Raw genomic sequence first — 26,045 nt, 5'->3', positions numbered from 1 at the left:
GGTAGCGTGGCGCTGCTCCCGTCTCTTTCTCTCCCTCGTGACGCCGGACCGAAGGAGGCTTCGCATCCACTTGGATGGCCCGGACGAGGTGCTCTCCGTCTGCCAGCGCCAGCCCAGCGAGGCACAGAGCAAAGCAGACGGCACGGCGCGGCGCGGCGCGGGCGAGCGAGCGGCCTGGCTTCTGTGGCCGGCCATTCTCCCTCTCGGCTTGGGCAGGGGAGCTGGGCGGAAGTGAGACTGGCTGCCCAGTCCGTGTCCAGTCAGACTGGCTCCTCGCCCAGGGCCGTCGTCTGTCTTCTCTCTGTCCGCCCCCGCTGTCCCCCTCCTCCTGGCTCCCTACCACGACGACCTTCGATCCCCCCCCTCATCTACCACCGTCAAGAAGCGCGATAGCGACTGAAAAGCCACTATCCGGCTGAGCAGCACGATCGTTATTGTTTCTGCCTCATCATCGCAGCGACAACCAGCTTGAGGAGCAAGTTCTGTGAGTAATAGACGTCTATGGTGCTCACCACCAGCACGCTCCTCCCAGTTCCGTCCGTCGTGCCCCTTCCGCTCATCCGCGTCTTGCCGTCCTGTCATCCCTTCCCAACCACTTTCTCCTATCCTCACGATACAATTGCATCGCAACAAAGACGACGGACAACAGTACGCTGCACTCCTGTGCCTCTCGCCAGTCAACCTGTAGCACTCGACGCCCAAGTCAGTACCTACCCCTGGGTAGTAGGCCGCCTTCTCCGCTCGCTCCACCCACCCACTGCCGTCCACCATGGCACCTCCGCATCGCTCCTCTCAGCCGTCCTTTGCCCGGCCGCACTCTAACAGCCAAGGTAGTGCCGGCGGTGGTGGCGGTCCGCCTCCGCCTCCGCCTCCTCACTACACCCACGCGCGATCTCTACCCGGCAGCCACCACATGAACGCATTTGCTAGGGTGCCCTCCTCTTCGAGCCCCTTTGCTACTCCCCTCGGCGCAATTGCGACACCTTCTTCCAGCTACAGATCGACGATCATGTCTCGTACGTCCAACTCCCGCGCAGGAGATGGCGCCGAGGATGACGATGACGAGATCCCTGGCGACGACGATGAAGAAGAAGACGGCAATGGCAATGGCGACGAGACCGGTGAGCCAATCGACGATGACTCGCGCATGTCCTACTCGTACATGGGCAACACGAGTCAGAGCAGCAGTCAATCGGGTGCCGATCCTTCAGCCAGCTTCGACTTCCCACCGTCCACTCAATCCAGAGGCCCGCACTCCAAGCACCGCCTCTCGCAGTCGTCTCACCACGGTGGTGCCGCTCCACCTCTGCCTCCCGGCATGTCGCTCCCTCCTTCGCCACCCAAGCCTGGCATGCCTCATGACCCTTACGCCTTGCCGCCCCCACCACCGTTTCAATCTGGCGCAGGCGGCTATCAAGATTACGACCAGCACCATGCTGCCGCTGCTTCCGGCCACTATCCTCACGGCGCGCCCTACGATCCCTCGTCCCACGAGCCGCAGACGCCTGCCTCCGGTGGCGCTGGCGGACAGAGCAACGCGGCCTCTCCTACTCCAAGCAATGCCGGTAGCACAGGCAAGGGCGGATCACCAGACAAGGGCCGTCGTACTCGCGTCTCTCAAGCGTGCGACCTCTGCCGAAAGCGCAAGGCGAGGTGCATCGGTGGTCGTCCCGTCACCTCGAACGGGCCACAAGACCCAGGACAGAAGTGCCAACGATGCACCAAGCAGAATGCAGACTGCCAGTGGTCCTTCTTCTCCGACACTGGTCGTCAGGCTACCACAGCAAAGAAGAGGGGAAGGCTCAACGGCTGCGTCGTTCGAGAGAATGGCGAGCCTGGATCTACGTCCAGCTCCTCAAAGACGTCGTCCTCCCGTCGTCGCGGCGGCGAGCATCCGCGAGAGCGTCGAGAGCAACCCAGTCTACCGACTCCCTACCAGCCAGAGCCAGCACCTCACAGCCACGCCGGCCACCACTACGACGCCGGCCCGTACCAGGATCGCTTCGATTCAGGTGCCGCTCCCTTCCACCCTCACCTTTCCTTTGCAGACTATCCTTCCGAGCCTCCTCCGCCGCCCTCTTGGTCGCCACCTTCACCTCCCTCGCCAGGAGCGTCTTCCTCCGGCGGTGGGCCGCCAGCAATGCCGAGCAATGGACACGGCGCAACCGGCTCCCCTCCCTTCCACGGAGCCAAGCGTGCACGCGTGTCCCCACCCGGACTGTCCAGCGGCAGCCGCTCATCTGCCCGACAGCTCACACTTGACGCAGCTGCTGTTGCCCGTGAAGCGCAATACGGTTTGCCTCCAGAGGCGCAGAGCCAAGACACGCAAGCAATGGCAGAACGCCGTGCTCTCGTCCGTTCCCTCGAAGAGCAGGCGAACGAGAGAGGTCAGCACGGTCGTCAGCAGCCTCTCGTCATGGAGATGATGCCGCCCAGTGCAGGCGACTACCGCAACGGCAATCGTGGCATCCCGCCCCCTCGCGCGATTCTGTCGGACGGCATGAGCGGGCAGCGAAAGCGTAAGCGTTCCCCTCTTTCCCGCAAAGAAGAGATCCAGGCTGCCATACTCTCGAGCAGGAGGTCGTCGCCTCGTGAACCCAGGCAGGTTCTCGCTGACAAGTTGGCCTTGCGACGCCAACAGCGCGTGACAGAAAGACTTGTTGGACACGCTACGTGGGCGAAGCCACTCTTCGCCATCTCCGCTGCGGACCCAATGACCGAACAAGCCCCATCATTGGCTCGCGCGCGACGCAACTCGATCGGATCTAGTCAGCCGACCAAATTCCTCGATGCAAGCGTGGCGCGATGGCTCGAGGACAACCCAGAGCGATGGGGCGTTGTTGATGCTGAGATGGACAACAAAGAGAAGGTCAACGTACTCGCACCTCTCCCGGTCCCGGAAGCGATCGACAGACTGCCAGCATGCCGAATGGACCGCGTCATGGTCTCTGCGTCGACTGAGCCCATTACCAAGGCCGCCTGGGTTACGTCTAGCCGCCTGACCATCAAGGGAGAGGAAGACCTTTTCGCCCTAGGATTAGAGGTCGAGCTGGCATTGCGACGCGTAAGCTCATCGTCGATGCACATGCGCTTTCAAGACGCCATCGATGCTAAGCTAGCAGGCGAAGATGAGCCGCAGGACTTCACTACCGCTTCGGCCGCTGCGCTGGGCGAGGCGAGCAGCAATGACCTCAGCTTGCTCCTCGGGCTCAGCAAGCAAAGCAATGCCACTGGAGCCGAAAATCTTGGGCACGGCCGCACAGCGTTCGGATACGATTGGCCTCCCTCTGCGTCCTCGGACGACGGGCATGCTTTGCCCCCTTCCCAACAACAGAAGCAGGCGGCCGCAGCCCTGCCTCCTCATCATAGACGCTCCCTCGTACCCGGCAATGGGGCTTCGGACTCGCAGATTGAAAGCATCTTCGACCTGACTGAGGCTGGACTTCCTAGCCAACAGGCTAGCCAGCAGATGCAGCAGCGCAACATGACTGCCGCGGCCGTGGCGATGGTGCAGCGACATGATGCCGAACAGCGTGAGCGTGAGCGTGAGAGGGCGAGGGAGACGGAGGGAGAGGCCAAGCAGCGCTTCTCGCGCGAGGAGGACGAGCAGGCTGCAGTGCAGGCGCTGAACAATTTGACGCAGACGCAGCCCGGGGGCGTCGTGGGGGCGAATATGTTTGCGATGGGGGAGAGTGGAGCGACTGCGGCTGAGGGTGAAGGTGGCGGGGAGGGTGCTGATGGGCAACAATAAGCCTGGCGAGGGCGGAGCTCACGTCATCAATTCAGTCGGCGGTACGGTACCGTATGGTGGGATGAGATGGAGTGGGTGGGAGTGGAGGGAATTCTCACTAGCGAAATCAAGTCGGGGTCTCGGCCCCACAAGAAGATCATCTTTCCGTCCCCCGTCCCCGTCCCTGTCTTCCTCGTTCTCCCCGTGTCTCTCTTTGAATAAGAATGCTATCGGTCACCTATCCTATCCCACCTCGTCGACTCGTCGCCGCCCTCACGCGTGCGTTGGATGCGTGATCGAGCCGTGGAGCCATCGAGCCGTCAAGCCAAACCGTTTGACGTGCTGCACCGTCGTGCTTATTGCCTGGTTCGTGCTCGGAAGACGGTGTGTTGCCATTTCTCGACGACGCGGTGGAGCAAGACGACGTCTGCTGGGCTCTCTCTGGCTGGCTCGCTGGGCTCTGGGTCCGTCGAGGGCGTCTTGTCGGTAGCTTCTCGGTCGGCGCGGCGGCGGCGGCGCCGTGGCCAAGTGCTCAGGAGCGGGTCGGTTAGGCGAACGGACGGGTGGCTGGTGGCTGAGGGTGCAGAAGAGCGGATACGGAGGACACGGACACGGCGGCGAGGAACAATTTGCTGCGACGCGGGCGAGTTCAATTGGTCAATGGTGCCGGGTAAAAGCCTGGTGACACCCGGTGAGCGATAGGATAAAGGACCGTAAAATACCCTTTGCCCTTTCCTTGTTTCCTTCTCTCCTCACCAATCCTCCGACCCAGCTCATCGCTCCTACCTAGCTACCAGCTACCCGATTGCTCCTCGGTGCCGCTTGTATTGAGTTCAACCCCCACGCAGCGCGCATCGTCGACCTTAGCTCTCTCCAACAGAGGCCCATCCCCACCTTATCACCACCACACACATCATCGCTGCAATGGCTCCCTCTATCAACGGTACTGCAGGCGCTACCATCACGGCTGGCGAAGCTCCCTCCAACGGCGCTACCATGGCCGAGCCCAACACCCACAACGCGCTGCGCTTCGACACGCTCGCTACCCACAACACCGAGCCTGAGGCCCCTACTGGTGCCATTGTCCCCAGCATCTGCCTCGCTACCGCCTTCCAGCAGGAGGAGGTCGGTGTCGCTGGCGGCCACACGTACACCCGCTTCGGCAACCCGAACCGTAACTCTCTCGAGGCAAACCTCGCCGCCCTCGAAGGAGCAAAGACGGCCATCTGCTTCTCCTCGGGAACTGCCGTCACCACTGCCCTGGTCAACATGGTGCCCCGCGGTGGACACATCGTCTCCGTCTCGAGCGTGTACGGTGGTACCCACAAGATCTTCACGCAGATCATCAACAAGACCAACGAGATCGGCACCACCTTTGTCGACCTGAGCCACAAGGACGAGAACGTCGTCGCCCAGCGCCTCGAGGAGGCCATCGGCAAGGGTCAGACGAAGCTCGTCTGGCTCGAGACGCCCACCAACCCGGACCTCAGCCTGGTCGACATTGCCCTCGTCTCCCGTGTCGCCAAGCGCATCGACCCCAGCATCGTCGTCGTCGTTGACTCGACCTTCGCCTCTCCTTGGTTCCAGAACCCCCTCTCCTTGGGCGCCGACGTCGTCATGCACTCCCTCACCAAGTACCTCAACGGCCACTCCGATGTCCTCATGGGCGCCGCAGTCACGTCGTCCGACGACTTGGCCACTCACCTCCGCCTCCACCAGGCTGCTCTTGGTGCCGTCCCTTCGCCCTTTGACTGCTGGCTCGCCATGCGCGGTATCAAGACTCTCGGTGTCCGCATGAGGGAGCACGGCCGCAATGCCCTCAAGCTGGCAAAGTGGATGCAGGCTCACCCCTACATCAAGGACGTCATCTACCCTGGTCTGCCCGAGCACCCGTCCTTCGACCTCGTTGCTAAGCAGATCAGCCCCAAGGCCATGCAGGCCCAGCAGCCCCGCAACATCGCTCAGGACGGCATCGAGTACTCGGGTATGCTCTCCTTCCGCCTGAACTGCGATGCGACGGACAAGGAGCCTGGAGCGGCCCTCCTCAAGAGGCTCGAGGTCATCACCCTCGCCCTCTCCCTCGGTGGTGTCGAGTCACTCATTGAGCAGCCCTCGACGATGACCCACTGGATGGTCCCCGAGGCTGAGCGCCTCCAGCTCGGCATCGGCCACGACCTCATCCGCCTGTCAGTCGGTCTCGAGGACGTCGAGGACCTCATGGAGGACCTTGACCGTGCCCTCCAGGCCGTCTTCGGCGGTGCGGCCGGCAAGAAGATGAAGATGAGCGCTTAGGCGTTCGTGGTACCAGCGTCACCTTATCATCACCACGAACCTCCCGGGTCGGCTCACTCTCAACGCTCGTGAGCCCTCTCATCCCCTATCATACTCTCAGCATACACACACACATCATCAACAACACAACTGCAAGGCTCCGTACTCGGCTTCGTCGTTCTTAACTCGAGAAAGGCCCCCTCGTCAATACCGCGCGCGTAGCATCAACTCCTGCGCACACACTCTCAACGCTGTGTGTTCTGAGCCCGACTCTCAACGCTGTACGGACTCAAACTTCTTGTCCTTTTGCTCCGCTCGTGACTTTTTCTTTTTATCTGTAATTTTACATTGATGAGGGGTAACTCCGCACCCTTGTGAATATTGTGTCAAAGACTGAGATGTAGTTGAGGGCGTCAAGACGCCTCGTTTCCGGGAAGGACTGTGGGTTGATCAACTGGTATCCATGTCCTCGCTGCGAGGCTCGCCCTCTTGTCCCGTCTGGCCGGCATCAGCGCCGTCTCCCTCCCCACCTTGTGCACTGCTCATTCCCTCCACGCCAGCGGGCGCCTCATCTCCTGCCGCTGTCCCTGCACTCTGCTGTCTCGCATCGTCATCGATGGGCAACCTATCTGCTGGCTTGGGCTTGTTCTTGCTACCCTTTGGTCTACCCGGCTTCCTCTTCGGCGTCCGAGGCTCGTCGTCCTCTTCGTCCTCCCAATCTTCGTTCTCATCCCCGTAGTCCCCCTCTGCTGCCTCATCCTGTGCGACCGCCTGTCGCGCATCCTCGGTGCTGGTGTTGGTCCCAGGACGCAGTCCCGCCTTCCTCCTTCGCAGTTCCCGCTTCCTCGCTCTAATGTCTTGCTCCATTTTTTGCACTCCAGCGTCGGGACACATCTCCCCAAGGGCGAACAGGTCGTCTTGTGACTCTTGATCGGGGTCAATGTCATCGTCTTGTAGCCCATGCCCCGCGGGCTTCTCCCTAGCCTGCTGCTCCCTCTCCTTCTGCCTCTTCTCGCGATATTCTGCCTCACGCTTGAGCATCTTGATCACTTTGCGGCTGGGGGCTCGAGCGGCGGTGTTCGTATTGTCCGTTGCGGCAATGGGGGCAGTGGCAGAACCGGATGGACCGGCTGAGGCGCTTGCTCCGGCTGGTGCTGCCGATGCTGCTGGGGTCCTCTGATCGTTGTCTTCACCTGGGTCTTGCGTAACCCGGAGCGATTTCTCGATGGCTGACTGCACTCTTTGGGCGATGGTCTTGGCCGGTCGGCCACGCGGTCTTCCTCGTCCTCGACCTGTTCCGCGAGTGGCTGTCGCTCCTTGTTGTGCAGGGTCGGTAGTGGTGTCTGCCGTGTCGTCTACATCAACGTGACTTTCGCCTCCTCCTTGAGCTCCAGTAGCCGCTGTAGCATTGACAGGGCCACCTCCTTCCTCTGATTCCATTTCTTGGTCTGCAAATCGGACCTGTCTTGTAGCCCCTGCTACTTCGGCAGAGTTGGCAGCAGCGGCCTGCTCGGCAGCCCTGAGCTCTGCCTGAATCATGGCCTTTGTCCTGCCAACCCTTTGCTCTCTCTCCCTCTCCCTCGCCTCGACATTGACTGCCTGCCTGAATCTGACGACCTGTTGCGTCATACTTCCCCCGACTTCTGGTCTCAATGGCTGCGGATGGCGCTGGAAGGGGAAGCGTCGCGTGGCGTCCCTCGTATCCTCTAGAACCAGCCCTGTGCCCACGAGCTCCTGCCACTCGCCGAGGAAGTTGATGTTGCCCACCTTGAGGAGAGGACGAGCGGTATGTAGGGATGCGACGCTCCATGCAGCTCGAGAGGAGGAAGAGAGAATCTTGCGGGATTGCTCAGTGGATGCGAGAGTAGTGTTGGCATTGGCAGAGGAGGAAGAGGATGTGGGGACGGATAGGTCCATGAGGACAAGTTGGGGTGGGAGGTCTTCATACTCCCATTCGTCAGAGGATGAGGAGGAGCCACCTTCTTCATCTTGGCCTTGAGATGATGGATTGGTTCGCTTATTGATGCCGTCAGCGCCTCTATCATTGTCTTGCTCTTCGTCATCATCGTCGTCATCATCTTCGTCGTCGTCTTCGTTGGAAGTCCTCTGTCTGCCTCCTGGTTTGGAAGGATGAAAGGCTTCTACGCGCTTGTACCTGCCGTCGAGTAACGGAGGCTGCCCACTGAAGAGGCGAGCAGGATCTCGCACTCGGACCATGCTGCCTCGACTATCCCAATGGATGCCAAAAGAGGAGATGGATGGCACGATGCAACCAACCAGAAGGCGGACTGAAGTCGCGTCCAAAGAGGCCCACCTGCCAGTCCGCCCGGCGGCGACATCAACACTCGCCAGGCCGATCAAGACGAAGATGCGACGCCCCTCGAGGCGCTCGCTCTGCTCCACTCACTGTTTGCTTTCGCATCCAAACCTGCCCGTTTGCCGCCTCTCTGCAACATGGACGATGAGGATAGACTGCAAGAGTGGCACAGATTGGCTGATGAGCTCAATGCAGCCCAAGGTGAGTGTCATGCTATGCATCTCGTAGGCCGCTCCGAAATCCCCTGGCTCACCTCGCCCGCTCATCAGATGTCGATGCAAAGACGGCTGCCCTTTCTAGCATTCACAACCAACTGCAAGAGACCAGCGCCACGACGTCATCATCCGATGTAGCCGTCTTTATCCAACCACTCAAGACCTGCCTCAAGAGCTCCAACTTGCACCTCTTCTCCCCCGCCCTCGCCCTCGTGCCTCTGGTAGCGCGCCTCCTCGATACCTCTCACGATGGCTCGCGCCATGTCCAGACAGCCATCATTCACCTCACACCGGCCTCACTCGAGAGGGCAGGCGATGCAAGGGAGCGTATCAGAGACTCAGCGCTTAAAGGCCTCGTCGAGCTGGGCAAGGTCGCCCTTGTCGTTACTCCTCCTGGTCTCGCCTCTAGCCGCACATCCTCGTCAGACACGCCGCTTGGCACCTTCGAGTCCCTCATCACAGAAAATGGTCTGGGTGCCAAATCTCCAAAGATCCGCGAGCAGTCATGTCGCCTTCTCGCCTCCCTGAGAAGTTATAGCACCAAGTTCCCTATCAAGCCTTTCCTTCCTACTCTCGTTGACTTGCTCGGCGACGCTGATTCCGCTTGCAGGGAGGCGTCCCGGGCTACGCTGGTTGCACTCTTCCTGTCGGCCAGCGCGGCAGCTAAGGCGGATCTCAAGAGGGAGATGGAGGCCAAAGGCGTGAGAAAGCCGCTAGCTGAGGGGATCCTCAGAGACGTCATTGGTGGGCAAGCCGACGCTTCGCCTCTGTCGCACCCGGAACAGCCCACAACATCGAGTAAGACTGCTGTGCCCGCCTCAACTAGCACCGCCGCATCAATCCCAGCCGCGACCGCCTCACCCGTCTATCTAGCATCCCGTGGCGACCTGGAGCGCACCGTGGCCTCCATTCTCCCCTTCTTCGACGGCAAAGAGACCGAACACAACTGGGCTAAACGCGAATCCAGTATAGCCAAGTTGCGTGGCATACTCAAGTCCCAACCGAGCCAAGCCCTCGCAGAGGCATTCGGGCACGAGACGCGCATTTTGGCCGAAGGGATCCTGAAAGCCATCAGCAGCTTGCGAACCACCCTCGCCCTGCACGGCATAGCCCTCGTTGCAGAAATGGCCGAGACATCCCATGTTCCCACTGCCATGCCCGAATCAGCCGTCGACATCCTCCTTCCCGGACTGCTCCGCATGGCCGGTTTTACGAAGCGCATTGTAGCAACCGCCTCCCAGACTGCTGCGGGTGCCATGCTCCGGCATGTCCCTTATCGTTCGAAGGTAATGGGCTGGCTCGCGGCCGGCATGGCGGACAAGACTGTTCACACTAGAGTGGCCATGGTGGAGCATCTGGGTACCCTGCTGAGCGTCGCAGCCCACCCCGAAAATAGAAGTGTGTGCTCACCGGGAGCGCTCGAGTCCCATGACGGGGTCAATGTGATGAGTACGCTCTTGGCAAAGGGGCTTACGGACCAGAACAAGGATGTGAGGGCTAATGCACGCGAGGCGTTCTACACCTTCAGGCGCATCTGGAAGAGAGAGGGAGAGGCTATGCTGGAGAGATTAGAGGCTGGTGTTAGGAAGCAGGTCGTGGCGGGGATGGGCGCGGCCGACGCTGCATATGCTGCTAGCCAGGCCTCCAGGAGCGCGGCGTCCCCGCAGAAGGCAGCTGCCGCCCAAGGTGCAGCGCCCTCAAGTCAACTAACTTCACCAGCCACTGCAGCTGCCGCTCCTTCCAGCAAATTCGTCCCCTCACGCAAGCCCGGTGCTGGCGGTGCCACCGGTGGTCCTGGGCCGAGCAGCGCAATTGTAGCTGCTAAGCGGGCTGCGGCAGCCAGGATGGCTGAGATGCGCAGGCAGGAGGCTGAAGCCAAAAGGGCTGAGGAGGAGGAAGAGGCTGCTGCTGCTGCTGCTGCTGCTCCGGAGGAAGGAGATGAGACGCAAAAGGCCGGAGACGAGGCGGAAGAGAAGCGAGGGGACGCCTCTTTTGAGAGTGCTGGGAATAGTACGAGGCACAGCGACGACGACGATGGGGAAGCCACCCCGACTGAGACCTCACCGCAGCGAATGACCCGTCAAGCACAAAGTAGTAGTAGCACAAGGGACAGCGGAGGAACTCGAGCAGACGGCGGAGTGGGCACATCGAGATTCTGGACACGCGATGACGCCGGAGATGACGATGATACAGTCCAGCTTGGCGGCGGCGCAAGCTCGGGTAGAAGCAGACGAGGCATGAACGAGGACGGCGGGGAGGATGAGAGCGCAGATGTGGATGCGAGTATTACCATGGACCTGATGGCTCCGATGGCAACTCCTCTGACCGGTCGGAGCGGAGCCCGCACCGAAATTGCGCAAAAGCAAGCACCGAGGAGTAACGGCTCCCTTCCTTCGTCTTTTCAAGGAACTAGAGAGAGCATCTTTGCGCGAGGCAACAACGACTCCACCCCTCGGACGGCGAGCAGTCGACTCCCCCGCCCCGCTTCGATGGTAGCCAGTCCAGCCGCTCGCCAACAGCCAATGGACGTGATCGGGGCTTTGCAGGACAAGTCTGCCGCCGCCTCTGCCACTGCAGCCACCGTGACGTCGCCCAAGACGCCGTCCACCAACGCTGCATCGAAGGGACAAGGCTGGTTTCTCAACCGAGCCGCACGCCTCTCCCTGTCCGATGAAGGCAGGGCCGCCTCACCTTTGAAGAGCAAGCCCGACTCGCTTGCTTGGGTGGAGGAGGTGAAGCAGCGTCGTGCTGATGTGAAGACCTTTAGGCAGCTCGCGAAGCTCAGTAGTAACTTCAAAGTCGTAGCAGCTGAGTCTGCAGGCCAAGGGGATGGAGAAAGTGAGGGGAAAGGAGGTCTCGGCATGTCCCTCGGCTCACGGGCGGGCATAGGGAGAGCGGGAGGGAAGGAGCGACTTCAAGACGAGGTCAACGACTCGCAAGACGATGACGGCTCCGACAGCAATGGCCTCTCCGCACTTGAAAAGCAGCAAACCGAAGCCTGGCGTGAAGGCCATCTCTTCGAGCTCCTCTTCTCTGCTTGCGAGACCTGGTTCACCTCACCTCCCAGCAACGAGTCGAGCAATGCGGCAGCGCAAGTGCTGCTGCATCGCTTGGTGGAGAATCAGTTCCCCCTTTTCCCTGCACTCGGACTGGAAGGGAGGCTGGTGAAGATTGGGCTGTTCGAGCTGGGCGGGCCAGGTGGGCCAAGCAGCGCGAATACGGCCGCCGCGAAGGCAGTGCTTGAAGCCTGGGCGACCCGAACGGTGCCGGCCGTAGGACTGGGCTTACTCCGCTCGGAAGGGCAGGCGGCCTTCGAAGATGGCGGCCAAGGAAATGCACGCCTGCTCATCCTCAACACCCTGACTCACCTCTACTCCCGTCTGCCCAGCTCCGTCATCCTGGAAGACGAGCTGCCACGCGCCTCGAGCTGGGTAATGTCCGCATTGAATGATAGGGGGAATGTGGCATTGAGGCAAGAAAGTGTCAAGGTGCTGGTGGCTGCGGTGCGTGGCGATGGAGGCGTCAAGGGAGAGGAAGGGGAAGAGGTCGTGGGTGAGAAGCTGCAGAAGGCGCTGGGCGAATGCGGGCTGAAGAGGGATCAGCTTGACCTGGTGCTGTACTACGTCGCGAAGGGGGATGCATCATAGAGTGGCTACGCAGCACGATCCTGTAATTGTATTGTCGCCCTTCTCTCTCAAGTCATCATCGTCAAAGAGTTGCAGGTCGATTCGGGCCGTGAAGAAAATGAGGCGGAGATTTCGGCCTGCGGTGCTGTACGGAGATTTTCACACCACCGTCTCACAGATGCTTGAGTCGCCGAGGCGGGAGTGGGGCCAAAATGAACTGAGGCGGAGGTGGAGTGCAAATTGAAGGGCCTGCTCGTGGCTTGCTTCTCTGTTATCTGCCTCTTCACCATCTACTCAAATCGAGCATTCATCCCCAACTGGTGCGGATCCCCACCTTCTACCTTCCGTCATCTATGGCCCACGAGAAGAACGAGAAGTCCACTGATGGTGGGAAGGAGCCATCTACCTCATCCTCTTACAATTCAGCGCAAACCCCTCCACGAGCTCGCTGGTTCTACGCCCGCGACGGGGGAGGCGACTGGGTTGCCTTCCCTGCTCCAGATGATGAGCGACTAGAAGGGCGCTTCCAAGATTTGGGGGGCGAAAGATGGTGGAAGCAGGAGTCAGAAAGGAGGCAGAAGGAGAAGAAGGAGAAGAAGAGGAGGGAAGGAAACCAGAAGGAGGTTCATGATGAAGAAGGCGAAAGAGAACAGCCTACTGACGCCAACGAACGAGCTCATCGAGATGCTGAGGAGCCAAGCTGGACTGACAAGCTCACCTCTTGGGTTCCTGGACTTAACTCGACCTCTCAAGAAGTCGACGAAAAGAAAGATCAGCTCAAGCAACGCAGCGATGCTGACGGCGAAGACGACGCCGAGCACTTGGAGCGACATCACGACCCCGACTCGCCGCCCATGGTAGAGGAGATCTTGGATCCAGACGAACCCGAGTCCGCTCGCCGAGCGATTGTCCCTGTACTGGAGGACAGTCTCTTTGATGTAGACCTGGTGGAGATGCACCTCTACCCTGCCTTCTTCAAGGGGGTGCTGCTCAAGGTCGTGAGGAGTACTTGGTTCTACTGGTCGGAAATGCGTGGCTCTTACTCGCCTGTGAGCTGGGAGAGCGGATTTGCTACGGACCTTGAGGGGGCTTGGAAGGAGACAGAGGCGTGGAAGTTGCCGGCGGAGGATGAGGATGACCATCAGAAGAAGGGCGACAAGGAAGAGGCCAAGACTCGCTTCATCGAGATCCGCAGCAAAGGCACTTCCTCGGGGAAGGGACGCGTATGCTTCACCTCTCCTGTAGAGGGTCAAGTCTTCACGCAAGATCTACGAGGAAGGATCGTCTCCCTCGTAGGAGGATTTACAGTGCTACGCGGCTTCGACGAGGTGGAGAGGCGAACGCTGAGCGAAGAGGGAAAAGACCTGTGGAGTCGGAACCTCTTTGATTTGCCGGATATGCCTTGGCGCTCCGAGGGCGACAAAGACCGGGAGGAGAAGGTGAATGAGAAGGTCCGACCTACGGGGAGAGCGGGGGCAGCTCAGCCTGATGAACATAAGCCTAAGGCTGGCGGTGGAGGGTATGGCTCTCAGGAAGCCTCGAGCACGGGGAAAGGTCAAGAGAGCAAAGCAGAGAATGAGGGCTTCGCTGCTAAGCTCTGGCCGTCCAGTGACGCTTGGATGCGACCTGGATACGCCGTTCTTCGAGCCTTTGGGTATAGCGATGGTGATGCGCGTGAGGAGACAAGAAGAAAAGGGAAGCAGAGGAGTACGGAGAAGGCTGTTGAGCCAGACAGCGAGGCGAAGAAGAGGGCGTCAAAGGATAAGGACAACGATGACGACGATGAAGGTGGTGACGGTGATGACAGTGAGCAGGAACCCGACGACGACAACGACGAAGACGAAGGTGCAGCCTCAACGCAGCCCGAGCAAGACTCCAAAGGGATGGACGACCTCGCAGACGACCCCGTCCACCTCGTCCTGGTGATTCACGGTATAGGCCAAGGCCTGCGCGACGATTTCGAGTCCATCGACTTCACGCATGACTGTGCAAAGCTCCGCTCTGTCTCCAAGGAGCGATGTCAGGACTCGGGCATACGCCGTCTCGCTCGTGGACGTCGTGCTCAATTTCTGCCAGTCTGCTGGCGGAGAGGCATAGACTTCGAGCACAGGTCTGAAGGCAACGATAATCACTTTGGATTGGAGGACGTGACCAATCAGGCAACGATGCCGCTCGTTCGGAACGTGGTGAGCAAGGTCATTCTCGATGTGCCCTTTTACCTGAGCCCAATCTACAAGGCCAAGTTCATCAAGGCCGTCATCGCAGAGCTGAACAGGTGCTACAGGCTCTGGGTGCGACGCAACCCTGGATGGCTGGAGAAGGGCGGGCAGGTGAGCATCATTGGCCACTCGCTGGGGTCCGTCTTGGCAGCGGATATACTGAGCCAGCAGCCGACGCATGTACCCCGGCTGGATGAGATGTCGAACGATGAGGTGGCAAAGGCACAGAAGGAGCGGCTGCTCTTCGATACGACGCACCTTTTCCTTGTTGGCTCGCCATTAGGCCTCTTCCTCCTCTTGGGTGGGGGTCAACTCATCGCACGCCGCACCACGCCAGCTAAGACCAGCATCGGCGAAGATGCGAGCAGCGACTGCTCAAACGAGGGAGAATGCAACAGCGGTGATGCTACTGGTAGCGGCGGCAACGGTGAGGGAGGAAAGTACGGCTGCATGTCCCTCAGGGGCAATCTCTACAACATTTACAACGAAAGCGACCCTGTCGCCTACCGCATCTCCGCAGCGGTGGACCGCGAGTACGCAAAGCACCTCAGACCCACACCGCTGCCTGGAGCTGTAGCCGCTATACTAGACACACTCAAGGGGCCACCACGTATGTCAGTCAGCAGCTTCTTTGACAAGCAGAAGCCTTTCGCCAGCGTGTGGGGCAAGGCGGCTGTGGGAGAGCATGACCAGAAGGAGGGCCAGCAGGACGATGTGCACTCCGAAGACAAAGGCGGCCTTACCTCATCCACCTCACCTCCCCTGAGGTGGGGCGAGACCCGCGACGAACGAGTCGATGACGGGAACAAGGACAAGCTCAAGGACTGGATGGCGAACAAAGTCGGGGACAAGAAAGACGAGGAAGGCCAGAAGACGAAGAAGAGTCACGACAGTAACTCGGGCCCGCCTTCGGAACTGCCATCAGGGATCGTCACGCCTGTGCGCGTCGAGAGCGGGCATGACGTTAAGGAGTCACTGCCGCTTCGGCTGGCAAAGGATGCCGCACACGAGGACACGAGACGCGACTCGGCCGCTACTACCGCCGGCGCCTCCTCATCGAGTACTGCCTCACACTCCCTCTCGACCCTCCTCGACTCCTACGCACGCGCAGAGCGACGCTTTCGTGCTCTCAACTCGCATGGCTGCCTCGATTACAGCTATGTCTCTGACGTCGTGAGCAGGTTTGACTCGACGCTGACCAAGACGACGGCGATGCTTGGGGCCCATCAGAGCTATTGGGGAAGCAAGAGCTTTGTGAGCTTGGTGTTGACGCAAGTGTTTGATAGTGAGGAGGGCCAGAAGGGGCAGCAGGGTGATGGTCCAAAAAAGGAAGAGGTGACACTCGTGCCCCCTATCAAAGGGTTGAAGAAGAACGATGGGGGAATGAAGGAATCGAAGGGAGACAAGCTAAAGAATTGATCATACCCAAGCGGCTCTATCTGTCGATATACATACGCCTCTCTTCTGAGCCCTGTAATGGTAGCCACATCCTCGATTTCGCACCGTCTACAGTCTTGCCTCCCTCTTCTGGCCCGCCCCATTCTTCCGTGCCACCAATCCTGCCATTCTCTCGATCCTCTCCTCCGCATCTCTCTCCATGGTATCAAGCAGCTCCTGGCATGTCGGCACGTCGTGAATGAGCCCCAGAACGGGAGAGGCACTCCAGACGCCAGCTTCGACGTCCCCTTCCGTGTAGACGCGACGTCCTCTTTGCCCGGAAACGAGGGGTTGAACTTCTGGAAAGGCAGCCCCTTGAGACTCGAGGCGGACGACTTCCTCAGCAACCTGTGCGGACGAGACGAGAGAGGATAGGTGAGCTCGAAGATGGCCGTGAGCAGATAGACTGCTCATGCGCGTCTCACCTTGTTCTTGTACACCCTGGCTGTATTCTTGAAGCTGGTCAGGATATGTACGGTGTCAAGCTCAGTGGCTCCCACCATGCAGTTTTTGACATTCTCGTGGATCACGGCCTCTTTTGTCGCCAAGAACCTCGTGCCCATGTTGACCCCACAGGCTCCAAGGGAAAGAGCGGCGGCGAGGCCCTGGCCATTTGCGATACCACCGCTTGCGATGTAAGGCAGATGGAGCGATTCTGATGCTCGAGCCAACAGGACGAGTCCGCCGAGGGGTTGATTACCAGGATGACCGGCGCACTCCCACCTACACGTGGGTGGAGAGAGTCAGTGAACGAATGATCTCGGTGAAGCGCTCGCATGCCCCTTTGCCCGCACTCACCCATCGATACTCAGACAATCAACGCCCATCTTCTGACTACTGATCGCATGCTTGATAGTCGTGCACTTGTGGAGAACATATGCTCCTTCCTTCTTCAATTCTTTGATCAGCGGCCCAGGGTTGTTGCCTGCAGTCTCGAATATCCTAACTCCCTCCTCGATGGCCGCCCGCGCAAAGCCCGCATAGTCCGGCGGGTTGATGCTGGGGAGGAGGGTAATGTTGACGGCAAAGGGTAGATTGTAGCGTTGGCATCGATTGAGGACCTCAGGTCGGAGGAGGGACTTTGTTTCTCTGATCGCACTTCGCAGGGCGTCGGGTGAAGGCTGGGTGAGGGCCGTGAGGATGCCTAGACCGCCGGCATTGCACACTGCGGCCACTAGTTGAGGCACGCCGACCCATTGCATGCCACCTTGGACTACGGGGACACGCAGAGAGAGGGCCTCTGTCAGGGTTGTGGTGAGGGGCATTTTGGAGTGAGGTGAATGACGACGAGGAGCCAAGGCAGGATGTATGCAGCAACCACCACCGGCGCATCGAACTCGTCGAGAGCCGGATGCCGGACCAGTGGGCGGGCGGACTGGCTCACGTGGCCGGGAGTCGGCCGTGGCTACGGTGCAATCAGAGCCTGCTTCGAAATTGGCGATATTGTACACGGTGACAGAATGAAAGGTGTCCTATCAACTACACTCAAACAAGTGGAAAGGGCAGCATAGCTTGTCCCGGCCAGCTCTCTCCCCCACCAGCCTCCCCATCCCCAGCCTCCGCACCAATTTCAAGCCTAGCCGCATGATCCACCAAGCTCCTGAAGAGATCTAAGTCCACCGACCGCTTGAAGACCGCAAACGCATGCGACCTGTGGTGCTGCTCGAAGGCAATGCCCCTCCTGGCGCAGTCCTGGCATACATCGTACGACGAGACGCACGAAGTGCATCGCAGCCAGCTGCCCTCAACGACGTTGAAGCAGACGTCGCAGAATATATTTGGGTGGATGAGCGACGAGACGTAAGCAGATTCATGGTGGAGGGCCAAAGAGGGGGAGACGCTTCGTGGCCGAGCCAGGCCGCCTGTTGGAGTGGCGGGCGACGTACTGCTGGAGCCCGAGCTGGAGATCGAGCTCGTAGAGCGCCAGCGCCCAAACAGGCGATTTCGATTTGCACGAGCAGCTTCGGCGTCCTCGCCGCTGCTTCCACCATTTGACTCAGCAGTCTGCGCAAGCCGACCAAGTGCCATTGCCGCATTGTTGGCATACGAGCGCAACACGCAGCGCTGCCCAGGCGTCGCGGCATCGCCTCCTCCCTGTAGCATCGCGCGCTTCGCCTCTTCCCACCCCAAGTCATCGCTCCGATACAGGGTAGGCAGCAATCCTTCAGTGCGGTGCTGGATCGTCAAGTAGGGATTGAGCCGAAGTGGCAACGGAGCACTGCGAGCTGTGACGCTGCCTTGGCCATCCGCTGAAGGCGCAATGGCCAGGCTTGGGATCCGGATGAAGAAATGGTCCGGGTCGTGCACGCTCAGGCTGTGTTGCTCACACGAGGAGCAGAGGTTGAAGCCTTCATGCGGAGTGAGGATGAGAACTGGCGGCGGAGAACTTGGGGACGACTGCGATAGAAGGGAGCTTTCCTCTGTGCACCCGTTCGAGGACGCCGGCGCCGCGCCCGTTGGCGTCACTGAGTCTTCAGGTGTGGGGAGGTCCAAAGGGCAATTGGCGCACAAGTAGCGTGCCCCGACAATCGGCTCTGAGCAGAAGGAGCAGAGTACATCATGCGCTAAAGGTAAGGACGAATGAGTTGCTGAAGGAAGGAGCGCGAGTGAGGACTGCGAGTCTGCCGATGAGGCAGCAGCGGCAGCCGCTACTTGGCCCGTCCCACGTCCAATGCTCAGCTGTTGCGCTGCTTTGACGAGGGTAGAAGCAATTGCTTCGTTGTTTGTCGATGGCGATGAACGGCCGGTTTCGCCATTGGACCCTGCAACGACAAGCTTTACGAGAGGGTGCGTCGCCAGGTGGGGGCCGTGCTGGATTGCTCTCCCAGTATCCTCACAGCGACCACAGAAGGAGATGCCGTGTGGGCAGACAAGGCAGAGGTAGCGTGGCCCTTGTATCGGCATTGCGTCGCAAACAATGCAGCGTATTCCGAGATGTGTTGCCGACGAGCTGTTTGAGGGCAGCAGGCTCGCTGCTATGCTGCTTCCTTCGAGGCTGTATGCGTACTCTGTGCCTTCTTCCTCCTCGTCCGACTCGTCGTCGTGGCGCCCGGTGTACTCTGCCATCCTCTGTCTGCCATTGAGAGGCGGTAGTCTTGACGAACTAGCGGCGCTCGACGACGAGGTCTTGCTCGGCGAGCGCCCGTCTCCTCTTGCACCTCCTCGCCGAACATGCTCCCAGGTCTGGCCCCCTTCGCCAGCGTCGCTCGCCTGTGAGCTCGCTTGATTTAGATCGTTGAACGCGCTGTCCTCCTCATTATTGACGTTCCACCAAGAGCTACTCGTCGAACTTGCCGAACTCGTACTCTTGCCACTCTCACTCGGCCCACTCGAGTCGCTCAGCGAGATTCGAGTGCACAACCTGATGCGCAGCTGAAGCTCGATCGGCGGGCCAGTCGACGATGCTACTGAGGACGATGAGGAGGACGAAGAGCAAGCACTTGCCTTTGCAGCACCAACTTCATCCTGCAAGCACCCGTCGCTCCGACTGGGCATAAAGAATTCGAAGGCCTCCTGCAGACTATCATCATCAATGATGTAGGACAGATTATTATCGTCGTCCACCCACTCGATGTCGAACTCGTGCCGAGGAATGCTTAGTCGTTGCCCGATATGAGTGCGGAGCTCTTCACTGCTGAGTGAGGATGGACGAGTCGGCGGGAGGGTGAGCCGGTGAAGCAGGCCACCATGGTCTATGTGAATGATGAGGAGGCGGAGAGGTGATACCCCAGGGGGCGTCGGTGGGAGCAAAGGCGCAATGCCAGATGAGGAGCTGGCCTGAACAGTGCCATCCTCACCACTGCTGCTGCCGCCCTTGACTGATCTATCGGTCATCTCTGAGTCCGACCAAGACTCAGAAGATTGCAGACGTTGGAGATCATTGGACGATCATGCAGAGCTGTGAGGTGTGGTATACCGAGGGTAGACTAAGGAAGACAACCGCAAGCCGGACTTGAGTCGCGCGACTGAGCGTGCTCAGCGACGGTCGGACCGAGGCTACGGAAGCTCGCTCGCGTGGGCATGGGAAAGAGGAGCGGTGTTACAACAAGGATGTGAGAGTAGAGAGACAAAGATACAGGCAGATGAGAATGAGTGGGAATAGACGAGCAGACGAGAAGATTGGCAAAGCTGCAGCCTAGTGGCCAATGCCGCCGCCGCTGCTGCTCTGCTTCGCCGACTCCTCGCCTTCACCAAGTCGAACGTCGCTCTGCGTAGCCTCGTCGATCTGCGACTCTAGCCCAGCAGAGGCGCTCTCCTCGTTGTTTACGTCGTCCACAGCCGCAAGAGTCACGGCTGAAGGCGCCGTCTCATCCTCGCGCACCTCCTCAGCCACAATCGTTGCAGGCGCCGCCCCTTGCCCAGCTGCGCCGGCATCAGCCTCAGCACCAGCCTGTCCTTCAGCATCGGGCACCGGCCTCGGCGCCTCGGGGACGGGCACAGTAATATCCCTCCGGCAGCTCGGACAGAACTTCTTGATGGTAATCAACCAAGGGTCCACGCATGCCTTGTGGAACAAGTGCGAGCAAGGGAGGAGGCGCACCTGCTCCCCCTCTGCAAAGTTGGAGAGGCAGATGGGACACTCCTCTGCACTGTAGTAGAGGCGCTGTTGCTGCTGCTCACGTCGTTCGGCAATCGGGACAGACGAAGAGCTTGCCCCTGTTTGGTCTTGCTGGGCTTCCAGGTCACTGGGACGATGCGATGCATCGAGGAGCGGTGTGGCCTCTTCAGAACCTGATCGTGTGCCAGCTCCGCGTCGTAACTTCCTCATCAGCTGCTCTCGCCTACTCAACTTCTTTTCGCCAGCCCCGCCCACTGCAGCACCAACTCCGCTGCCCTGCTCCCACTTGAGGCCCGTCTTGCTCCACGTAGCGCAGGGCAAGTTGAGGACGACGAGCTCGGGTGCCCTCTCTTTTCTACGCCTGTGCATCAGCCGAACGCGGTGGACAATGACCGTCGAGAAGGTCATGAGGGAAGGAAGCAGAAGGAGCAGGAGGGCAAGGTTGAGCAGCGGCCACTCGAAGAGGGCATCGTCCCTGCCCAAGATGATCTCCAAGCCGACAGGGGCGTCTGCATCCGCGCTTCCTTCGGCAGCCTTATGCCTCGCGGCCACGACTTCGTCGTACTGGCGGCCTAAATCTTCGAAGCTACGCCACGTGACGAAGGTCGAAGGGACACGGATATCGCTCGTGTCGCCCTCGGCGAACATGGTAATCAGCCGCGGGAATTCGTCATCGTCATCGATAGTCGGTGGCTCCCAACCCCAAGGTGGTGAAGGGCGAGCGGGAGAGCGCTTGGGGGCCGTGTCGCCCACAACAACAGCAACGGCGCCGAGAGATTGGGCTAGGCGTACTTTGCTGCTGAAGGGGCATTCACCGCGCGAGACTAAGGCGATCCAATCTTTGGGAGGTTTGCTCGTCGAGGCAGGCGGCGATGGCTTAGTTTCGCGCAATGATGGTGGCGGGGGAGGAGCAAAGACCCTTTGACGAGGTACGTCGGGATTCTCGTCGAGAGTCGACAGCCAGTAATCCTCGTCATCCTGATCGCGCAGCGAGGGCGAGGAAGGGGGTTGAGGCTTCCACCCTGGTCCACCCTCAACGGGGCATCCAAAGATGGGCTTGAGCTTCGCAGCAGGATGCGACGAATTGACGTCCTTTGGCTTCCAGTACTCTGAAATGGGTACCAAGTGGCCGCGCAGCCCTTCGTCGACGGTAACATGCGGCCCAAAGGCGGCAGGTCGGGTGGCGTAGACTGCTTGGGATCGCACGACTTCAAGGCTTCCTTCTCCCCAGATGAGCGAGGCCGCCGAGGTGCCCCAGCTGCGACGCCCTTGATCGGCGCCGTTACCATTGTCTGGTGAGTTGTTGGATCCGCCGCCCGAGGGCAGGAGAGGGGAGAGGAGAGAGCCTAGGCGATCCAGAAGAGTGGGCTCGCGGACCGAATCGATGGAGATCGTCGGGGAAGAGTGGGCCGTCCCTGCGAGTGCAACGAGGGCAGCAAGGAGGAGGGATCGTGATGGGGCAACCATGGTGGTGTGGAATAAGTCTCGTATGCTGACAGAAGAGCGGCGATGGGTGCGGCGTGTGATGAGGTGTTGACGATTGCCACTCGCGGCGTGGAAGGATGGTAAGTGTCGCACCCAGAGATACTGCAGGCAGCCGTGGTTTCGAGTGCGATGATGATGATGCTGTTGCTCGCTGGGAGCTCGGCCTCCTCCTCGAGGCCGTTGTGTATGCTGTCAAGGTCTGAGTAAGCTGGGATGAAGAGGTGAGCCAAGTGGTCGGACGACAAGGGGTTCCTCCAGCTGAGCCCATCCACATCTCGCACAGCCTGCCGCCTGCCGCCGCTTGCCGCTTGCCGCTCGAACCGAGTCCAGCTCCAAGCGTGGCTCCCCGTCGTCACAACGCACAGGCCTTGAGCCAATATCGCTCTCTCCTCATCATCACTTGCATCTTAAGCAAAGGACGTTTGTTTACATTGCAGATGGGAGACAACGATGTAGGGTATGAAGAAATACAGAAAACAGGTATAGAGGACAGCACGATAGCAGGTACCATTGACAGAATTGCGCTTCCCGCCCGCCCCCTCCTCTTCACCAAAACGTCGCCCCCTGCTCTTCGTCTAGGGCAGGCACCCTCTCCTGGCCATGCAGTGTTGCCTCACCAACTTCTCGAGCACTCGCACTCGCCACTGCCTTTACGTCAGTATAGCTCGACGAGGGCGGCAGAATAATCAGCAGCCCATCCTCCGTCGTAGCAGTCGCCGTCGTCGTCGTCGTCGTCGCCGCCGTATCCGCTACAGACGACCTTGAGGACGAAGGGGAGGCGGACTTCCAGGCAGCGAGGGTCGAGGCATTCACTTTGTTGCTACTACCTCCCCTCACTCCGACGTCACTGATTGTAATAGAGGGGCGCTTCGGCCACTGCACCTGCATCTCAAGCGCGCTCGGCCTACGCTGTGCTGCGAGCCACTCGTCCTCGTACTCGCCGCCGAGGTGGTCGTCATCCCCGCTCCCATCGCTGTCTTGGGGTACGGAGGCAGATGCTGTCCGAATCTCGTCCTCAAGCTCAAGGAGTAGCGCCTCAGCTGCTGAATCGAAGAGTGAGGCGCTACCGCTTTCGCTGGTAAAGTCGATGCTGAGGTTGCGAGCACATTGATGGTCGGAAGGATGCCGTCTTTGTTGCTGGACCTGCGTCAAGGCGCTAGGCTTCTGTACCGAGGCGACAGATGCAGCTGTTGTCTGGTCAGGGATGGCAGGCAAAGGCAGGAAATGATGATGAAGTAGCGGTGCCTGCGGTAGCGCCCGTGCGGAGCCGCCTGGCCAGTTCCGTCGAGAGCTCGCTCCCTTTGTCGGCGACAAGAGCAGCGCTGGTGTCGTCCTAGAAGTCTCTTTCTTCTCCTTTGACAGACCTCTGCCGTTGCCTGACAAAGTCACATCATCGCTCAGGCCTCTCCCGCGTTGCGTTATCGCCGAATCCCAAGACTTGAAAGGGTGCTGTGTGCACTCCTCTTTTCGGTTGCCGTTGTCATGGATACCAAGTCCAACAGGCATCGACTTGGCCGTAACGAGGGGCGGCCTCTCTTCCGCGAGAGCCTCGCCTCCCTGCTGGTCCACGCTTTCATCTCCCTCGAGGAATTCCACTGCCTCGTCACCTTCATGCCGTGGCTGTGGGTGCAGCGGGTAGGGAATTGTAGCGCAGAACGGATATGGCGCCTCTAGTCGCTCTTCTTCACCGCTTGCTCTCATGTCTACCATCACATCGCTACTGCTGTCATTCCACGCTGAGGATGGTCCATGATTGTGCATCGGCTCGCCATCAAACAAGCTAATCGTCGAGAGAGAAGCCGTAGCACTTTTGCTGCCGAGGGTCGTCCCTCGCGTCGCCGCCTCCGAGGAGAGCGTCGAGAGATTTGATGACGAAGTGGTGCGATGGGTGCGAGGGCGATGCTCCACCATCGACTGCCATTGTGCGTTCCTTTGGGAAGTCTCGAGACTCTTCTCCCACAGCATGAGCTCTCGCAACGAGACAGACGAGGGAGAAGCGAGCCCCGTGGGCGTCCTTGGGTGGTTGACGATGCTTGCCGGGCTGTCTTCTCCTTCGTTGGTCGCGGCGGAGGATTGACTGCCCCGTGGCACGCGGAGTCGCTTGAGGTAAGCATCAAATCGGGCAGAGGACTTCTTCATGCTGCTGCCGGGCGTGCTGGGGGTGCCGAATGTGCTGGTGGTGCTGCTGGGTGTCATGGGTGTGTTGACGTCGATGGAGCCTCGGGAGAGGAAGCCCTCTGCTGACGACCGCGGCGGCAAAGATGGCGTAGTGGGCAAGGTCAAGGATGACTGACTACGATTGGAGGGACTCTGCGAGTGCCAACTAGAAGGCGGAGCCCAGTCGCATGGGGGAGGCAAAGGGGACAGTGGACTCTTAAGAGGTAGCGAAGCCACAGGGCTCGAGATTCTCATCGCGTCGCGTTGTTGAGCTACATGGTCGTCGGTGGCTGACGTCGTGTGTCTAGGCCGCAAGTGCTTCGAGAAGCTTGTCAGGGACGATGTCGCGCTATGATTCGATTCGCGTGAGCTTGGTCGACTGATAGAGTTTGCGGAACCTCGCAGTGCAGCCCAGTTGTGGCTCTGCCTGCCGCTGCCAAAGCCCTCGTCGTCCGAGATGGCGCTACTGCCACTGCCGCTCAAGCCAGCGCTCCTTTTAGGCAGTGGCACTGAAGGTCGAACGGGGCGGTTACGAGCTAATGCAGAAGCGATGCTCAGCCGCTTTTTGTTCCGGCCGTTGTGGGTGTCGCTGGAGTTGCGTCGGCGGTTCGTACAGGTGTCTTCGTCAAAGTCATCGCCTAAGTCGAGGCCTGCCTTGATGCCTAGGATCTTGCGGGCCTTGGCGCCCGGGAGATCATCGCCTAGGTGTTGCTGCTGCTGCTGCTGCGCCATCATGGTGCTCCGACGAGATGCGCTGCTACCTGCGTTTGACTCGTAAGAGGCTCGGCCTCGCCGAGCTGGCTCCAAATCGAGCGAAAGAAAGTTGTCGGTCTCAGCCGGGCCATTGGTGAGAATCTCCAAGGTGTCGTCGTCCATGCTGCTTGCGTGTCTGCGAGCATCGTAAAAGCCGTAAGGGTCCGCGTCATGTGCTTCATTGTGCGAGATGATGGGCAGAGGTGGCGCAAGTGATGGATGTCCGATCATGATGGCTGGTTATAGAGTGCCTGCGCGGCGACAGAGACTCCAAGGGGGCGAGAAGACGCTGGTATCGTGTGGATGTTGAAGGTGTGAAGACAAGGCTCACCCCTTCTACACTTGCTCGGACAAGGGTGACTCTGACCAATCTCGATGTGATCTCTTACTCTGCCCTGGCTTGGGCAAGCCACTATCGTTCAAGCTCGCAATCTCGTTGCCCCGCGCCAGTTTGACCAGCCAGGCCAATCGCGTAAATGACGAGGACGGGACGAACAAAGGAAGGTCGACGGCGCGGCCGGCACCCAGGGCGGGGGATGACGGCGGACAAAGGAACAAATGCGGAGGAGAAGCTGAGGATGTCGAGTTCCGCCCTTGGCAGCGAGCGGTGGTTGGTCGATGATACGGGGACAGGCAAAAGAGGTGGCAAGAAGATAGGAGGGCAAAGTGCTAGGCTGCTCGAGGCCATCATCGATCTAATCTCGAGGGAGGCTACAACGATGTCAAGCTTTGACCGCCTTGCCCCTTCATTCGCTCACGTCACCGCTAGCCGCGCGGACCTGACCCTCTGACGCCTTCGCCTGATCTGCTCGCTTCGCCCAACGACGAGCTACGGGCCAAGGCTAAATGAGGAGCCTCGCGGTGAGTGGGAGAGCAGTCAGGAGAAGGCACGACCGACAGTGCTGCAACGATGCAACGCCTCGCCTATGCAAGTGGCCGCAACGCCGTCGTAGACCAGAGCGTTGGGCCTGACGCCCGGCCGCGCTGCTGCGACGCTGCGACGATGCGGGCGCGTAGCTGCCCGATGGCGCTTCTGATGAGTGAGCTTTGTTCGCCGTCAATTCCTTGCTCAGCTTCCGTCGCTTGGTTGCTATCAATTACCACCTCCTTGCGACTGTGCCGCATGTTAGAAAACACACCGAAGTGCGCTCAATACTGCGCTGATGAGTTCGCCGTGCGCTGATATTGCGGTCATTGCTTGTCAGTGAAACGCTGATATTGCGGTCATTGCTTGCTATTAGTGACATCGATTATCAGGCAGGGGCATTTGTCGTCAA

At 59.8% G+C, this 26,045-nt stretch overlaps 9 protein-coding genes across 9 annotated transcripts; 4 read left to right on the top strand and 5 right to left on the bottom strand.

Annotated features, from left to right (window-relative positions):
- The first annotated feature begins 321 nt into the window (after window positions 1-321).
- BDZ90DRAFT_233789 (hypothetical protein) lies at window positions 322-3,974 on the top strand. The gene is made up of 2 exons (XM_025506763.1): window positions 322-484; window positions 636-3,974. Exon 2 carries the CDS (start codon window positions 770-772, stop codon window positions 3,749-3,751), a length of 2,982 nt encoding a protein of 993 aa, XP_025360393.1. The 5' UTR covers window positions 322-484; window positions 636-769; the 3' UTR covers window positions 3,752-3,974.
- Window positions 3,975-4,304: 330 nt separating this feature from the next.
- BDZ90DRAFT_233788 (hypothetical protein) lies at window positions 4,305-6,390 on the top strand. Its single transcript, XM_025506762.1, has one exon. It carries the CDS (start codon window positions 4,655-4,657, stop codon window positions 6,020-6,022), a length of 1,368 nt encoding a protein of 455 aa, XP_025360392.1. The 5' UTR covers window positions 4,305-4,654; the 3' UTR covers window positions 6,023-6,390.
- Window positions 6,301-8,260, bottom strand: BDZ90DRAFT_233787 (hypothetical protein). The gene has a single exon (XM_025506761.1). The coding sequence runs from the start codon at window positions 8,216-8,218 to the stop codon at window positions 6,452-6,454; it is 1,767 nt and encodes a 588-aa protein (XP_025360391.1). The 5' UTR covers window positions 8,219-8,260; the 3' UTR covers window positions 6,301-6,451.
- Window positions 8,261-8,402: 142 nt separating this feature from the next.
- On the top strand, window positions 8,403-12,253 carry BDZ90DRAFT_281172 (hypothetical protein). The gene is made up of 2 exons (XM_025509339.1): window positions 8,403-8,519; window positions 8,588-12,253. Exons 1-2 carry the CDS (start codon window positions 8,456-8,458, stop codon window positions 12,178-12,180), a joined length of 3,657 nt encoding a protein of 1,218 aa, XP_025360390.1. The 5' UTR covers window positions 8,403-8,455; the 3' UTR covers window positions 12,181-12,253.
- Window positions 12,254-12,428: 175 nt separating this feature from the next.
- BDZ90DRAFT_233785 (hypothetical protein) lies at window positions 12,429-16,163 on the top strand. The gene has a single exon (XM_025506760.1). It carries the CDS (start codon window positions 12,513-12,515, stop codon window positions 15,795-15,797), a length of 3,285 nt encoding a protein of 1,094 aa, XP_025360389.1. The 5' UTR covers window positions 12,429-12,512; the 3' UTR covers window positions 15,798-16,163.
- On the bottom strand, window positions 15,841-17,190 carry BDZ90DRAFT_62449 (putative 2-Nitropropane dioxygenase). Its single transcript, XM_025509730.1, has 3 exons — window positions 16,614-17,190; window positions 16,241-16,538; window positions 15,841-16,163 (listed from the first exon to the last, which is right to left on the bottom strand). Exons 1-3 carry the CDS (start codon window positions 17,078-17,080, stop codon window positions 15,885-15,887), a joined length of 1,044 nt encoding a protein of 347 aa, XP_025360388.1. The 5' UTR covers window positions 17,081-17,190; the 3' UTR covers window positions 15,841-15,884.
- Window positions 17,191-17,300: 110 nt separating this feature from the next.
- Window positions 17,301-19,649, bottom strand: BDZ90DRAFT_261979 (hypothetical protein; the record flags this gene model as incomplete). The annotated part of the gene is made up of 1 exon (XM_025508431.1): window positions 17,301-19,649. One exon carries the CDS (start codon window positions 19,647-19,649, stop codon window positions 17,301-17,303), a length of 2,349 nt encoding a protein of 782 aa, XP_025360387.1.
- Window positions 19,650-19,757: 108 nt separating this feature from the next.
- Window positions 19,758-22,088, bottom strand: BDZ90DRAFT_62584 (hypothetical protein). The gene has a single exon (XM_025509732.1). It carries the CDS (start codon window positions 21,838-21,840, stop codon window positions 19,951-19,953), a length of 1,890 nt encoding a protein of 629 aa, XP_025360386.1. The 5' UTR covers window positions 21,841-22,088; the 3' UTR covers window positions 19,758-19,950.
- Window position 22,089: 1 nt separating this feature from the next.
- On the bottom strand, window positions 22,090-25,121 carry BDZ90DRAFT_62583 (hypothetical protein). The gene has a single exon (XM_025509731.1). The coding sequence runs from the start codon at window positions 24,997-24,999 to the stop codon at window positions 22,405-22,407; it is 2,595 nt and encodes an 864-aa protein (XP_025360385.1). The 5' UTR covers window positions 25,000-25,121; the 3' UTR covers window positions 22,090-22,404.
- Between the last annotated feature and the right edge of the window lie 924 nt (window positions 25,122-26,045).

The sequence above is a fragment of the Jaminaea rosea genome (assembly GCF_003144245.1).
Source record: "Jaminaea rosea strain MCA 5214 unplaced genomic scaffold BDZ90scaffold_13, whole genome shotgun sequence".
NCBI classification, from domain to species: domain Eukaryota; kingdom Fungi; phylum Basidiomycota; class Exobasidiomycetes; order Microstromatales; genus Jaminaea; species Jaminaea rosea.
Note: the sequence above shows the minus strand (reverse complement) of the source record. Positions and strands in the feature narration are given on the sequence as shown.